Here is a 17,597-nt window from a genome sequence, read left to right as displayed (position 1 = left end):
TGATCATGGGATGTGGGCTTCATGGTACAACCATATCCAAAATAACAATCCCTCTTCACAGCTTTTATAAACATGTAAAAAAATCTTATGATTCAAAGTTCAACAACAAAGTCACCCAAGCACCGGTAAAAGAAAGGTTTACGATCCCATGTCCACCAGACAGAGACGTCTACGTAATACGTAATATCGTAGATCCCACACGCTGAAAGTAATCAAATCCCTTTAAGACTATGACCTGGAACGTATCACAGATGACAAAAAAATCAAAACTGGGCAAGAGGTTCAGTAAATCTAACTTCCCGAGATCAAACATACAAAATCCAGTTTGCTCGGTAGATACGTCTAAACAAACCAGCCAGCAAGGACACACATTATGCTATCTACACATCCTCAGCCACCAAACTGAACCAGAACAATCCATCTCCCTGACCACTTGCTAAAGTGTTAAGCAACTAATGCCTCCACCACATAGGAATGTGACTGACCTTCTGATGACACGAGTTTTTCAATATCCTTAGATAAGAACTACACGTGAAGAGGATGGGCAACAAACTACCCATAATACCTTCACTCCATAAAAATCATCACCCCAGCAACACCACGGTAATGTTACATCAAGGAGATGCCAGTAAAAGAGAATCATGAAACACCGAGCCGAAGGAACTCCTCGCCTAGCCTTTCTTTCTCACACATCACAAAACACCACTGGCACGAAATCACTCCCTAAATTCTTACGAGAACCCGTGAAGGCGGTTAACTCAATTATACGTGCCTTAATAGCAGAGGAAAGACATATACAAGAACCACTGGAGGCGGTTAACTAAATAACATGTGCCTTAATAGAAGAAAATAACAATGGCTTATACCAACACAAGTTAGAGCTTGTCACAAAGCATCAATCGCCAACCATTAGGCAGACGAGATCCTACCCATAGTAGCACGCATCGTAAAATCAATGTTGAGCTAAACAGGTCAAGTGGTTCAGTCGGCCAAACACCACAAACAACTGAGGCCGTCCCAAACTACACAGACATCTGCGCGCTCAGGTTCCCACACCCAGCCTCGCCCACGCAGCTGACTGACCCCGGCCATCACGAACACAGAGGAGATCCAAACACGCATAACTAACCCTGGGACCCACTTCACATGGGAACACACCAGACAACCACACACCCACCCACCTCACAAGAAACCCCTGGCCTCTCAACCTCACGAGCCGTTACAGAGACACTCAACCGCACAATAACAGACCAGGAATATTCTACACAGCCCCACTTCAGAGGTTCATTACTAGCCAACAAATCGGGGAGAACCAGAATAAAAAAGCAATATCAGAAATAATGGTCACCCATCATGTACTTCAGTAACAAAAACAATTCAGCAGAACGTGCAACCCTGCACAAACAGACGCTTTGAACTTATAAACGCAGACATGATGGAAAAGCCAGACGTTGATCTGAGAAACAGCCAGGGCGTCTCAGGCCACACACCAGTTAAAATCCCAGGATGTTTAACCTGTCAACTGCACCATTATGATCAGGCACACGCGGGTGTGGCCATAGCCGTCGGGAAAGGCACACAACTCAAATTGTTCGACGGTTTTCATTTTACCGACACCACCTTATCAGTAGAATAACGGTATTAGTGGGTCCAGATGAACAAGTATATCCCCCCAAGGCGGGGAAGTCTAATGTTACCAGTGTACTATAAGATCCTATGGACAATCAGATCCAGCCTATATAGTAAGTGGCTTTAACGCTTAACACACAAACCTTGGGCACCCTACCAAAAAAATACCTCAGACGGCAATGTATCAAAACTAATAAAATATTTCGGTGCTCAACATCTGGGCCTAAACTTCCTAACCTTTATAGGTCACTCAGCCTTGACCATATGGAATACAATACTTGGAAATGGTAAAACCTGCCACACTATCCACATCAGACGAGGTGACCTCACAAGCAGCGATCATATTCCCATGATCGTCACTATATCAACCACTCCAGTCCTCATCCCCGGTACACAACAGCTGGACACACAGAGCCAAGTGGAACGTATTATGTGAAGTAATCAACAAAACTCCGTAACACCGACCATGAAGGAAGACGAACTGATGTAACTGACAAGACGACTCCAGATAGGTGATGTGAAGCCAGCGAAACAGCGCAATACACTGCAGTCCCCACCAACAGATACGAGACATTATCGTATCCTCCGCCCAGTCCAGATACAAACTAAAACATCGTTTCACCAATACCCCAGCCCGCGCCTGCGGCTGCACGTATGATCTATACTAACAGTATACAGACCTCTAGCTGACCTTAACCTGCACTGGGAAAATACGATCAACTCCCTAGCGCAGGAATATAGTGACCCGAAAGTATACTGACAACGTGTCAAATGTTAACGGGCAATATCAAATACCTGAAGTCAACAATAACCAAAGTGATGATGAAGGTATGACAACTGAACAGATGAACACATGGGAAGCGGTGTCCAAGACTACACCTGAAGAAACGAGAAACTATAACCAAGATCATGAAAAAGTAATAACAGACCAGCTGACTCGAAGAGAGAAAGAACTGTCCCACACCACACCGTAGACTCAGCCAAACTGTACCCTCATAATTGTCTCTTTATGGCAAATGACTTGCCGGAACCTCGCACAACCATCTAGAAAACCAAGAACTTAGCTACGAAAAATTTACATAATATAAAGGATTTGAATATCTCAACAGGATACTGTCCTCGAAGGTTCAAAGGCTCCAGAGTAACAATGACATTAAAATCAAGAATGCCAGAAAGGGACTTTAAAAACTACCGCCCCACGTCTCCCTTAAAAGTCCCCGAGAATATCTTTAAAAGAATTATAAACCTTAGATAACGAGCACACCTTGAAAACATCAGCCCTGATCAATACGGCTTTCGGAGGGGCAACAGCACCACCTCAGCAATTACGACAGCTGCAAAATATATCGCTACCTCCAGAGGACAGAGAATGAATATACAGTTATACAGAGACATAAGCAAAGACCTTGACAAAGTGCTCATAAACGGCCTACAATATAAACTGCTACAACTTAGGCATACCAGAGATCACAAAGATTACTACGTAACAAAAACGCACTGTAATCATATCAGCCAACACGCCTAAGCTCCCTCTATTAACCGGGGTCCCACAGGGCAGCGTCCTATCACCAACACTGTTCATAACTTACACAGCTGACGACACTCTCCCCCGCCACCACCACCAGTGGGTGCTATGAGCAGGACATCCTATGCCGATGACGCCACTCAAGTAGTAGTCTCGACCAACTCACTCCCTGAATATACTCGTTCAGTCCAGTCAGAGGCAACCAAACTAAAAATTCGAAAAAGGACTGGAAATAACAAATATAGACAAATATACTGTAGTGGCGCTCGGAAGAACAGAACCCAACGATATAATCACAAGGTAACATGATAACGTACAAGAGGAGCTGCGGAATCCTGGGTCCGACGCTGACATCAAGGGATAATGAACCGTTACCAAGAGATCCACACAAGGAGAGGCGGACCAGACTTCTTTCTACAGAATCTGACACCCGCAAGAAGAGCCAAAAATTACACATTGTCCAGACTATGATGATACCCTTCTAAGAGGTACTCACCAATACCATTGTTCCTCACCTCTAAGTCACGTTTTCTAAAGTTACAGAGAGTAAAATAAGGATCCTCCATGTTCCGTCACAGATGAAAAACACCCCTTCACTGACAACACCATAGAACTGAACAAACGATTCGAGATTAAACCAGGCAGTCAATGCCTACGAGAGGAAGTCGAGAAGTATGGTTAAGACTTGAAGACAACAATGTATAAACTTCAGACTAATCCAAGCCTCGATGACGGTACAAACATGGAACACCCTAGGTTCCCTCGAAGCCTCAGAGCGCTCAGGAAAGCTCCAGTAGCCCATCGATGTACACCCACTTAATTATTTAGGACCCTTGGTTAGGAGACACCCTGCAACGATCACTCGTGTGATTGGTACCCCTGTCTGTCTCTGTTTGTGTATGTGTCTGTGAGTTCGAAAGTAATGATGTTTTCTGAAGTCATGTGTCGTATTCCACTGTTAATAAACGGGAATATATCGAGTGTTAGTAAGAAAGCCTTTCAACAGCATAACATTTTCCTCTCTAGTATAATAATCAAATCCACATCAATGTGCGCATGGCAACGACCGAGTCGAGATGCCATCTAGGAATTTCTTACGTTATGAGATGCAACGACATTAACCGACATCACAAAATGTAGATGATGGAGAATACGCAAACGCCCTGTCATATAACAGCACATGCACAAAAAACACAGAATATATGTGTATCGCAATGGTGGTGATATACACAGCACCTGGTATGATTATGAAACAGAAAACGAGTCACAAAATGTATGATATTTTTTTTTAGTATACAAATGAGTACAAGATTAGTGGGTTTACGAGGGGGTGACTGGTAGCGGAATTCATGCAAAACAAACAATGTCAATGTTAGCACAGAATTGTACCACAGGAGGTTCGTTGTATGAATACAATGCATCGAACGTGTTGCAAATAGACCTGGCTCAACCTGGACCGAGTTGAGCTTCGGAGCGGTCATCAGGATTCGTAAAATTCATTTCGAGTCATAGTTATGTTAGACAAGACGAAAAAGCACTCTTCCAGAAAATCACCCACATGCATCAACACAATTCACATGTACACACTTCAGCTTTCTCCTCTTCAAATCAACACTTGCCCCACCTCTTTTCCTTCTCTCCTCTAACCACCCTATTACTATTAATGGAAGAAAGTTAACTAACCGTGTACTTGTAGGCAGATCTTTTGCCAAAACGCAAACTAGCGCGCAGAGCAGTTTCGAAGAACGACTCGTGCGCGTTACATGTCAAGTGTTGTGGATGAAATGAAGAGATTGTATGTCTATGGACTGACAGCCCACGTGTGGGAGAGACAGAAAGAAAAGACATCTAGCTACCTGGGTCAAAGCTGTGTGAACACTGACATCTACTGAAGTGCCAGCTCACCGTGTAGCCGTTACTAACCCTGTCGATACCCAGGCGGGTAGTACTGGTCGGTGGCTCTCTAGCCTCCTACCAGAGAGAGAGAGAGAGAGAGAGAGAGAGAGAGAGAGAGAGGTTGCAACAAAACAAGAAGCAGTAATAATAATAACCATATCAGCAGTGATCTTGGCAGGAGCAGTGATAGCGTAAGACGAAGCAGTAGCGGCTATACAATTAGCTTTACCAGTTACAGCAATAATACAATTACAATGGTTCTCTTGATGGTAATCAGTCTAGCTACAGTACAGTGGGATCTGTCTTCGTCCCTTACCTTTCCATCTGTTAACACCATTTACCGTTTACAAAAGCGTAAGTAACTTAATAAGCATTGTTGGGTTAAAGGGGTTCTACCTTCGAAGAAAATCAGACTTCATATAACCTGAACTAGATTCAGAACGAAGTACTCGAACACATTCAACACAGTAATAACAGAACCTACATATTATTCTCTAGCGAGAAGTTGTGTAATTTGTATCACCAGCTTCATATCAACAAACCATCCAGCACGCACGTTATAGTCCCGATATACAAAATCAGTGTTAGGGTTTTAACTGTCATATGCTACACCATCATTAGGTTAAATACTAGTGGTAAGCTGATGATGAAGAAGGCTCACAAGGCACGAACGTTGTCCAAGACGACCAGTAGCTCACAACGGGGGAATTCTAGCCATTCACAACACCTCACTAAACACGAAAAAGAAGAAATATTCAGTATATACGTCACAGGCTGGCCTACCACGCCCTCAGTGCGTCATAGGTAAACGATTCTTGAATAGAGTCAAGCAATACCTGCTACCTACCTACCTACCTTACATCCTCAACCACACACGGGCTGATACTATTACTGGCTACCATCAAACAACCACTTCATCACAGTGGTTACCATGCCAATATGACCACTTCTCACACTGCAATGACATGCCATAAAATCGGGCTATATGTCAATCAGGACACAAGAACCTGATCTACAACTGGCCAGCTGATGACTAAACTGTGGATGGTAAGTGGTAGCCACTGTGGTCCAGCCAGCTGGGCCGGGTGGGTGCGAGGCGTCAGGTGGCATCTGGCAATGGATCCTCCACAAGATACACGAGATTTAGATGTAAAACATTTTTTACATATTTACTGAAACTAAGTACGGTCTGAAAAAATATTAAAGATCCACAAAGTTGTTTTTTAATTTCAAATTTCATTTGTTTAATCGCCATGTGTATTGTCAACGCTTAACTATGATAACAAGAGTAACTGCTTTAATGTAAGCTTACCAAGCAAGAGCATTCTAATTACGTGTACGTAAGACCAAAATATTTTCCTATTCACAAATTCCAGTTACCTATTACAGCAGCGTAAATATCTTAATAATCTAACAAGAAACTCTGAAGGTTAAAATGCTGCAGGTCTGAGGAGATTCATGGCTTGATGCAACCCGAGCCAAACACATTATGAAGTATTCGAACCCTTTCAACACGACTCAACAACACAGCCAGCAGGAATCTTACCCCAAAAAGGAAATAAATTTTTTCTAAGGGTTTCATATCCTTCCTATACGAATATAACAACTAGAAATACTCAACAACTATACTTTACTTATGTATAACCTTACCTACAACATAGTTTAGATCACAAATGCTCCGTTCATACCGGAAAGAATAAAACAAAATGTTTACCTGTTCACGGAGACGGGATTCTGATCGTGGTTTCGTCTCCAAGACGATCTGAACCTCACAGCTGGATTACCGGTAAGTTTACGCTTAACCCTTCATCACACAAGAAGAAAGACGTCCATGGCTTGAAATGGGAAGATCAGAGTCCGTAAAACAGTTCACTAAACATATAATAACAGTATCTGTCCTCGTACTGGCGTGGAGACGACACAGACCGGACGCCTCCTCTGGAATGTGATACGAGGGTGAATAACGACAGCAAGAAACTTATGCCAGAGGAGCAGAACTGGGGAATAATCCTAACGTGTTTAGTGTGGCTTCCAATGTCACTTACCGCCATCTTGCGGTGTGCGTCCTAACTAACAGAAAGTAAAAAAAAAATCATAGAAAATAGGGTCTTATAAAGTGGTAGAAAACTGTCCTATACGTAGGGATAACTTGCATTATCTTTGAAAGAGATGATGATGCTACATGTACAGAGAACCATCAAAGGCTTAGATCCAAGCAACTATTTAAGCCTAGATTTGTCGGATTTCACCAATAATAACGGATACAAACTCGTGGGCAAACTTTTTTTATACTTTAAATGACCAGTTTCTTCTTGAAGAGGAATGTTAACATATACAATGATTAACCTGATGTTGGAAACAGCGCCACAGATGCGTTTCACAACAAAACCAACCTGACACATACTTCGCTTCAAATCTACGACAGACAATCGCGCCTCTACCTACACCACTCTATATGATCTCAGCTGAACACGTCTACTATTACAGGAATCCTCGAAAAGACCCATTGTTCTGCTGCTGTTTTGACTTCCTTTCCACTCCTTCTGTGATTGTCTCTATCAGTCACGAACGTCGATTGTCTCTATCAGTCACGAACGTCGCCCCATCCATACTGAGAAGGTTTAGGATGAGCAACATATACAGTTATCAACTACGTCACGTAATCATGATTACGTAGGTAAACTACTACTACAAAATAAACATCTGTAGTCGGAATTTATCATCTACCTTATCAACAAAGGAAGTCGAGATCGACTGTACCAAAAGACGAAGATAGATGACACACCAATTACCAAATACTCACCAACATGACTATGGAAATAACCTGGTTTGAGGGATGACACATCATCGAGTGGGCGTGGGTGGTGTCCGGGGATATGGTGACGTAGTCCATTAAAAGCCGGATTATAGTGTACTTCAACACACACGTCACCAGGTGCTGCCTACATTAATCATGCCTGATTTTCGTTTTACATCAGAATTAAATGGCACGGATTATCATATGTCGAGTCAATTTTATATAAATACATTTATTCTATTTCGCCAACAAACAAATAACGCGATATTTTTTTACGATTATAAAATGTCAAAACTGTAATGGAAAAAACCATTGCAACTTTTTTTCTGGTTATCATCTCTAGTGGTGGCTATTAAGTGAATTATGAAATATTTTGTATCAGTCTCGTAACATGATACCACCATACAATGATACAGGTTTTCAGTGAGTTACTGAAAACACGTTTGATAATGAAACATAGTCGTCAAAACTATTGGACAAGTAAGGCCCTCTACATGTATTCTCGATCGCACCCGAAAATGACCCCATTCTCTAACCACCACCTACCTCTCCCAGGCGCAGAGACCTAAACCAACCCCCCACCCAAACCAATGCCCCAACAGGTTTGACCCTTACCGACCACACTACCACACAAGAACTAACACGGTCCAACTATCAACATATCATCATCTATGTCATCTCTCTCATTTGCCACACTCAAAGATATGAATCATTCCTATTTTCGTTTTATATATTGTGTGGTATCATTCATAGGCAATGTGACTGAAGATGAGCACTGTTCGTGTGCCCGAAACGTCTCATGTCAAAAGGTGTATAGTGTACTAATCCAGATGCTCAGGTGTGTTATTTAGTGGGATTAGTACAGATGTGAAAGAGTTTACAGTGTTCTAATGCAGATGCTCATCATCGAGTGAGGCGACAGCCAATAAGTTGGCCGGTGTTTTGCGCGTCGAATACAGAGCTGCCGTTCACTTATAAGCGTCAGCAGGTGTTGGACGCTGCCATGACCAGGGCATTGCTCTACACCTTCGATCGAAACGTGCTTCACCAACAACCCAGAGAAACTAATAGTTCAATACAGTAAGTCAGTGTGAAGTATATTATGTGCGAGACATCATAATACGAGCATTAACTTCAGCCTCGTAGAATCAGGAATACATCCATAGTAAGACACAATTACGAGGAGAAGGTACACTTTTATGAAAGCAAATTTTCATACCGTTTATTCTGATGAACCGTTTTCTGTGATGTACGAGTTGTGTCGCCAAGCCAATACTACCGATCATCCCCCCCCAACACACACACACACACACACACACACACATTGGAGCATAATCAGTGTGTGGATCCACGAGACAAAACAACAACATATATCAGAGAAAAACAGGATCCAACTAAATATCTGGTCTACAGAACTATACTTAACCCCACACACTCTGTACATCAAGTTTATATCCATGAAAAGCTTAATCTGGATTACCGATGCCAAGCATTTACAGGGTAACCACGCATCATGTCCCACAATCTGGAAATAGAGACAGACAGATGGAGTCGGACACCACCAGAAATGCGGATGTGCTCATGTAATGCTGTTCAGACACAAGTGTTAACATGTGTTGTCAGGATGACCTGTGTCAGTCAGTGGCAGACAAAGATGACCTACGTTCAAATTCACGAGCGTGAACGACTTGATGGATTGTAATGGCAATGCAAAAGAATTATATGATTATGTGTATGATGTGTTCAAGTTGTATGTATGTTATATCTATATATGTTATATCTACGAAACTAAAAGAATATTGGAGCTTAAGTGTAAAGATTACTTTTTGGACAAAAATTACAGAGATATGTGTTTGCCTGTTATGTAACTGTACTATCATTTTTGTCAACTAAATAACTAGCTAAAGAACGCCAATCTAGATGTTGTGGGGTGAACAGTGGACTAATATCTCTCCATTTCACTCAACAGGGCTGCCAAGTGCCGCCACCCGTGATGATGGTGCTCAGGTTACCTGCACACCTGCTGCTGCTCATGTGGGGTGAGTATACAGGCTCGGAGGAGAAGGGATCGTTAATGTAGGACGAGTATACATGCGTAGAAGAGAGAGGGCTGCTCATGTAGGGTGAGTACACAGTTATGGAGGGGTGAGGACCATTCATGTAGGGTGAGTACACAGTTATGGAGGGGTGAGGACCATTCATGTAGGGTAAGTACACAGGTATGGAGAGGTGAGGACCGCTCATGTAGTGAGTACACAGGCTTGGAGGAGAAAGGACTACTCATGTAGGGTGAGTACACTGGCTTGGAGGGGTGAGGACCGCTAATGTAGGGCGAGTATACTTGCTCGGAGGGAAGACTGATCATATTGGGAGGGTGGACATAGCTGGAGGAGAGAGGGCTGCTCATGCATGATGAGTACACAGACGTAGAGGCTCCTGATGAATGTATGGGAACGGGAGTAGGTGTAGGGTGAAGGGGCATGTATAAGGTGAGACAGTGGGTGTAGAGTGAGGGAGCAGATGTAAGGTGAGGGATCAGGTGTATGATGTGGGTAGCGTTCGTGTGGGGTGATAGGCAGGTGTGGTGGGGGGAGAACTGGTCATGTGAGAGTTGGTCATTTCTGGTCCCAGGAACCAACCGCGCCCTAACCATCTGCTTCGTGTTCAAACATCTACATATCACTGACAACCAGAACGCATTCAAAACACCATTTTTGATCAGGATGATTTGCATCATCCCAATTTACGACAACCATATGGCCGGATTTCCCCAGAATGATAGTCTAGGCATCTGCATGTCAGTATCTTTTAAACAGTTTCACGGATACAAAGTTCTGAATGGTGACCAGAGGCGTAAACTGGTAGAGATCATTCTTAAGAACTGTGTCATTACTTTTAACAACAAACCACACCGTCAAGATAATGGCCACGTGAAACATTTGTCACTACAAATATAATCATTTTACTTATAACTGTCCTAAGGACCCCTTTCTGAGGGTACTCCAGGACTCCTTTCTGAGGGCACACCAGGACCCCTTTCTGAGGGTACTCCAGGACTCCTTTCTGAGGGTACTCCAGGACCCCTTTCTGAGGGCACACCAGGACCCCTCTCTGAGGGCACTCCAGGACCCCTTTCTGAGGGTACTCCACGACCCCTTTCTGAGGGCACTCCAGGAACCCTTTCTGAGGGTACTCCAGGACTCCTTTCTGAGGGTACTCCAGGACCCCTTTCTGAGGGCACACCAGGAACCCTTTCTGAGGGCACTCCAGGACCCCTTTCTGAGGGTACTCCACGACTCTTCTGAGAGCACTCCAGGGCCCCTTTCTGAGAGCACTCCAGGACCCCTTTCTCAGGGCAATCCAGGACCCCTTTCTGAGAGCACTCCAGGACCCCTTTCTCAGGGCAATCCAGGACCCCTTTCTGAGGGTACTCCAGGACCCCTTTCTGAGGGCACACCAGGACCCCTTTCTGAGGGCACTCCAGGACCCCTTTCCTGGGAGCCCCTGCAACTCTGAGGCTGCGATGTTTCTGTTATCAGGGAAATGGTGGACTCCTTTGAAGTGGGTCTTGACGAGACTATACTCCAGATGACAGAGCCTCGCCAAAGTGACTTTGTGTTGTTGATTGGCTTTCAGTGTAAGTATGGATTAGAGTAAGGTGCCTGAAAAATAGTGGAATGTATGTATAGTGACACAGAATGGCAAGGGAAACAAAAGGTTAGTGTTCGAATTACAGAAGTATAAGTTTGTTAAGTGTACATTGTAAGTTGTGTGGAAGAGATGTGATTGAGAGGGATTGAGTAGGATTAGCTTGTGGCATTTATGGGTCTGAAGAAAGCATTTTGATGGAGTTGATAATCACTTGGTGGAAGGTGCTACGAAGGTGTGTTGTGGGAGGAAACCTACTTAAGCAGTGAGGAATTTTTATCAAGAAAGTAAGGCGTGTGTGCATGTAGGTAGAGAGGAGAGTGAGTGGTTCAAGGTAAAGGTGGATCTGCAGTAGGGGTGTGTGATGTCACAATGGCTGTTTACTAGGTTTATGGATGGGATGCTGAGTGAGGTAAATGTAAGGATCTTTTGGAGAGAGGACCATATATGCAGTCGACTGGAGGCATGGGTGGGAGGCAATTCTTTTGTTGTTTGCTAATGATATGGCGCTGGTGGCAGGTTCGATTGAGAAACTGTAGGAGAAGTTGGTGTCTAAGCTGCGGAGAGTGTGTGAAAGGAAAATGTTATGAGAGTGTAAATATAAGCCAGGTTAGTTTATTAGGTTTAGCAGTGGAGAGAGATTAAATGGGGTATATGTTTGAATGGAGAAAACATGACCAAAGTGAAGCTTTTCAAATACTAGGGAGTGGACATGGCAGGGTTTGGTACCATAAAAGCTGAGATGAGTTATAGGGTGGCTGAGGGTGCGAAGGTTCTGGGAACACTGAGGAAATGTGCGGAAAGAGGTTACTACCTGGGAAGGCGAAAATGGTCGAGAGAGAGAGAGAGAGAGAGAGAGAGAGAGAGAGAGAGAGAGAGAGAGAGAGAGAGAGAGAGAGAGAGGTAACAAGAAATGTATGAGTGAGAAAGCTGAAGAAAGTGTGCTGAAATGGGTAGGACGTCTGGATAGAATGATCCAGGAGAGGCTGGCACAGAGGAAATATGTGTCAGAAGCGGAGAGGGCAAGAAAGGGAGTACAGAACTAGAGATGGAAGAATGAAGTGAAACATATTTCGAGCGCCCGGGGCCTGAACATGCAGGAGAGAAGTGGAGCAGAGCGATGTGGTATACACGGGCGACGTGCTGTCAATGGCATATGAAGCATCCGGGGGAAACCCCGGAATGGTCCGTGAGCCCCGGCTGTGGATAGCGCGCCGTAGTTTCGGTGCAGTACACGTGACAGCGAGAGAATGGCTGCGAGCGTGAGACTATTTCCTCGTATGTTTGTGGTTCTACCTCGCTAACGCCAGAAGCGGCGACCAAGTATGAAAGAATGGAAGGATATATATATATATATATATATATATATATATATATATATATATATATATATATATATATATATATATATATATATTTTTTTTTTTTTTTTTTTCCCCCATACTATTTGCCATATCCTGCGTTAGCGAGGTAGCGTTAAGAACAGAGGACTGGGCCTTTGAGGGAATATCTTTACCTGGCCCCCTTCTCTGTTCCTTCTTTTGGAAAATAAAAAAAAAAAAAGAGGGGAGAGGATTTCCAGCCACCCGCTCCCTCCCCTTTTAGTCGCCTTGTACGACACGCAGGGAATACTTGGGAAGTATACTTTTTCCCCTATCCCCAGGGATAATGTATATATATATATATATATATATATATATATATATATATATATATATATATAATATGTGTGTGTGCACGTGTGTGTGTGCATGTGTGTGTGTGTGTGTGTGTGTGTGTGTGTGTGTGTGTGTGTGTTTATCAATTTCATCTCTAAAAACTGAACAGTAAATAAACTTCCACTAGACCTTAGACAGTTGTGCAAACTCAAGACAACAGGAACCTTCATCTTAAAAACTAGAAATACAGACAGAGTCGGACCAACGTCTCTCCTGGATCAAGTCTCAACATACCACAGTAACGGCTCCGCACCGTTTTCTGTGGTGCAATTTCTGCATACGTACGTCAGTCCTTACTACGCTAAGTTACTGTGAAGTAGACGAACTGAGGATGCGGGGGCTGCTCGCACCGATAGCTCAGAGCCTGCAGTGGACTACTGTCGTCCAGCAAATTCCCCTGGCACTGCTGACCATCCTAGTACCATTTATGATTCTACCAGTGACGAGTCTCTGCCATACCTCGATCATGAAACGCGAGTGGGACTCAGCCAAGCACTGCCTCCAAGCATGCAAATCAAAAACACAAGCCACGATGTTCAATCTACTCCCTGCAGCTGCAGGGCAGAATCTAACAGCTGCACTTGTGCTTTCAGTGCACAAGTTCATCTATTTCGGGAGGTCATGCATGTTAGTCAGTGTTACCAGCATACGTTGCAATGAATGTTCACAATAAGTGCAACAGTCAGTGGTGACAAAAAGTGCTACAGTCAGAAACAAGTGCTAAAGTTAGTGTTGGAAATAAGTGCTGGCACCAAATGCTACAGTCAGTGTTGGCATCAAGTGCTACAGTCAGTGTTAACAAGAGCTACAAACAGAGTCAGAAACAAGTGCTATAGTTAGTGTTGGAAATAAGTGCTGGCACCAATTGCTACATTCAATGTTGGCATCAAGTGCTACAGTCAGTGTTAGCAACAAGTGCTACAGTAATCGAATGTTCACTTTTGTCTTTCAATCTTACAGATATATCACTAAGCACTATATATTCAGCCTGATTACTAATAAGTACATATAGAGCTAAACTTTCAACTGTTGCTTGATAATGGCTTCCTTAACACTTGTATGAACATATAAGCAGGTAAAGTCTTGTGTCATGTATTGGGACAGCAACTGGAACATGATCACTGTATTCTCGTCTAAACCTCCTGACGCAGTGCGCATCATCGACACGCAGCGCGTCTTAACTGGTCAGTTAATTATCTCAGTCTGTCTCATTACTTTCCTCTGTTATCACTTCTTTCCATCCCTTCTCCCTTTCCCTCCTCCTCTTCCTCCGTCTCCCTCCCTCTCCCTCTTGTCATACTACACGTCCGAGACGTTGTTGCGAAACTCTACACCAAGTGAAGCCCCAAGTTTTTATTGACAATATCCGATGCAGATTTTCCTTGTTATCTTTAACGGCAGAGTGAGGGTAAGTCGTGGAAGATTGGTGCAGGAATATGTGTGTGTGTGTAGTGGAGATATGAAGTTCAGCAGCCACAACCCTCGCTTGCTGCAGATAACACAAGTTTTCCACAACAACAGCTACAACAACAAGTCCAGGAATTACTGACTGTAGAGGCGGAGGATGTAGCTACGTTCTTGAGAAATGATCATCTCGACTGTCCCAAGACCTCCACCAGACTCGAGGGGTTAAATGAAGGCAAATTGTTCGAAACGTTTGAGACATTCTGAGGATTACACCTCAACCATCACTTCCAGTTGGAGGATAACCATTGTTGCTGGACTATACTTGGCTCCGACCGTCACCTGTAGGCTGGTTATCGTCTGGTACAACTGGTCCTGAAGGTGGTACATGATAAAGCTAGTGGCTCAGCGATGCACCAGGGAACATCTTACGTTGGCAAGGGTCGCCTCCCGGAGTTTAAAGGTCTTGCACGTTTTATTACAGAGATGTTGTAGTTACCCAGGTGAAGCTGGAGGTGGAGGTGCGATCCAGAGGAACCTGACCAGTGTTCCTCACCTAAGGCTCTGTACAGTAGTGGGCAGGCCAGGGGCTGGGTATATGGCCAGGAGGCTCAGTACAGTAGTGGGCAGGCCAGGGGCTGGGTATATGGCCAGGAGGCTTAGTACAGTAGTGGGCAGGCCAGGGGCTGGGTATATGGCCAGGAGGCTCAGTACAGTAGTGGGCAGGCCAGGGGCCGGGTATATGGCCAGGAGGCTTAGTACAGTAGTGGGCAGACCAGGGGCTGGGTATATGGCCAGGAGGCTCAGTACAGTAGTGGGCAGGCCAGGGGCTGGGTATATGGCCAGGAGGCTCAGTACAGTAGTGGGCAGGCCAGGGGCTGGGTATATGGCGAGGAATCAGCACAGTAGTAGGAGTACAATGAATAACAGTATGAGAAAGAGAGAGAGAGAGAGAGAGAGAGAGAGAGAGAGAGAGAGAGAGAGAGAGAGAGAGAGAGAGAGAGAGAGAGAGGAATGAATGCTTTTTTGGGCCGAACAAATTGTAAACAGTAAATCACAAATATCAGTGACAATTAACTCAAACACTTTTCACTCTCCGTTCTCGTTTAGGATATACACACAACAACATTGGCTTTTATTTCTAATAAATGTTTTGAGTTACTGTCCAATAGTTGGCCATCGTGACGTGATTTGTGTACGTTTTAAGTAATTGATGTTATATCTGGTATATGTTGGAGGAATTAAACAATATTTGCTGGAGTAATTTGTCGCCTAAACTATCTCTGAACCCACCATATTAAACATACACACCCACATGAAAATATATATATATATATATATATATATATATATATATATATATATATATATATTGGAAAGGATCACAATTTTGCGCTTGATTAAGATATTCCTATGAGTCCACGGGGAAAATGAAGCACAAGTTCCCAAGTGCACTTTCGTGTAATAATCACATCATCAGGGGAGACACAAGAGAGAAATATAAGTCAGTTGATATACATCGAAGAGACGAAGCTAGGGTGTCTATGTGTGTGTGTGTGTGTGTGTGTGTGTGTGTGTGTGTGTGTGTGTGTCCGGTCTACGTCTGCTGAGGTAACACCACATGTGAAGAGCCACCTCTAGCGAGACGGTCTTGTCACAGAACTTTTTACTCCCAAGGGGTTCACTTTTCCCTACCACTGGAAGTATCGCAGCCTTGTGCTGATAACTGAAATGGGCAAATGGGGAAATGTTAATAGGTACTGATGAGGTGAGGAGGAGATGGAGTGAGTATCTTAAAGGAATGTTGAATGTGGTTGATGGCAGGGTGGCAGATGTCGGGTGTTTGGGTCGGGGTGGTAAGTGAAGTGAGAGAGTCATGGCATGTGGTTTGGTGAAGAGAAAAGAGATGGTGAAAACCTTGCGTAAGATGAAATGTGGCAAAGCAACTGAAGTGGATGGTATTACAATTGAATTTCTTTAGTTGATTTATAAATAGTGAATGTAAGGACCATGGTTAAGTGCCTGAGGACTGGCGGAATGCATGTATCGTGCCATCATATTAAGGCAAAGGGGACAAAGGCGAGTGTTCAAAGTACAGAGGTATGAGTTTGTTGAGTACACCTGGTAAGTTGTATGGGAGAGTGGTGACTGAGATGGTAGTGGCATCCATAGAGCATCGGACTGGGGAGACACAATGAGTTTTCAGAAGTAGAAGAGGATGTGTGGATCAGATGTTTGTTTTGAAGAATGTGTGCAAGATATACTTAAAGAACCAAATGGATGTGTATGTGGCATTTAAGGATTTAAAGACACCATGTGGAAGGGTTGATACAGATGGTTTGTGGAAATAGGACTAAGGTTATTAGAAACTGTTAGGAGTTTCTATCAAGATACTGGCGCATGTCCGAGAAAGTGGAGAGGGAAGTGAGTGGTTTCAGGTGAAGTTAAGTCAGAAATGGACTAAACCAGGGCATATGAGACGGTCGGAGTAAACCACAGGAAGGACTGTGGAGCCTGATTGTGGATAGTGGCCAGTGGTTTCCGTGCATAATATATAATAGCTACAGAATGGATGTTGAATGGATGAGGCTTCTTCTTCGTATGTTTTTGGCGCTATCTCGCGAACGCGGAAAACATCGATTACGTATAGATTAAAAACTAATATATATATATATATATATATATATATATATATATATATATATATATATATATATACAGCGCTGGTGGCTGATTCATGTGAGAAACTGCAGAAGCTGGTGACTGAGTTTGGTAAAGTGTGTGAAAGAAGAAAGTTAAGAGTAAATGTGAATAAGAGCACGGTTATTAGGTACAGTAGGGTTGAGGGTCAAGTCAATTGGGAGGTGAGTTTGAATGGAGAAAAACTGGAGGAAGTGAAGTGTTTTAGATATCTGGGAGTGGATCTGGCAGCGGATGGAACCATGGAAGCGGAAGTGGATCATAGGGTGGGGGAGGGGGC

At 43.7% G+C, this 17,597-nt stretch overlaps 1 protein-coding gene and 1 long non-coding RNA gene across 4 annotated transcripts in view; one reads left to right on the top strand and one right to left on the bottom strand.

Moving 5' to 3' along the window:
- LOC139755502 (uncharacterized) overlaps positions 1–17,597 on the bottom strand; it is a 1,033,757-nt gene that overhangs the window by 884,922 nt on the left and 131,238 nt on the right. The gene's annotated exons all lie outside the window — the stretch shown is intronic.
- LOC139755501 (zwei Ig domain protein zig-8-like) overlaps positions 1–17,597 on the top strand; it is a 181,206-nt gene that overhangs the window by 103,355 nt on the left and 60,254 nt on the right. For all 3 annotated transcript variants that reach the window (XR_011714111.1, XR_011714112.1, XM_071673853.1), the window contains exon 2: positions 9,817–9,886. Coding sequence is in view for 1 of the 3 variants with exons in the window: in XM_071673853.1 (XP_071529954.1) it covers positions 9,841–9,886 (46 nt within the window). In the remaining 2 variants the exon portion in view is untranslated. The remainder of the gene's footprint in view (positions 1–9,816; positions 9,887–17,597) is intronic.

This window comes from Panulirus ornatus, chromosome 19, assembly GCF_036320965.1.
Source record: "Panulirus ornatus isolate Po-2019 chromosome 19, ASM3632096v1, whole genome shotgun sequence".
Taxonomy (NCBI): Eukaryota; Metazoa; Arthropoda; class Malacostraca; order Decapoda; family Palinuridae; genus Panulirus; species Panulirus ornatus.
The sequence above is the reverse complement of the archived record's forward strand: the minus strand, read 5'-3'. Positions and strand labels throughout refer to the sequence as shown.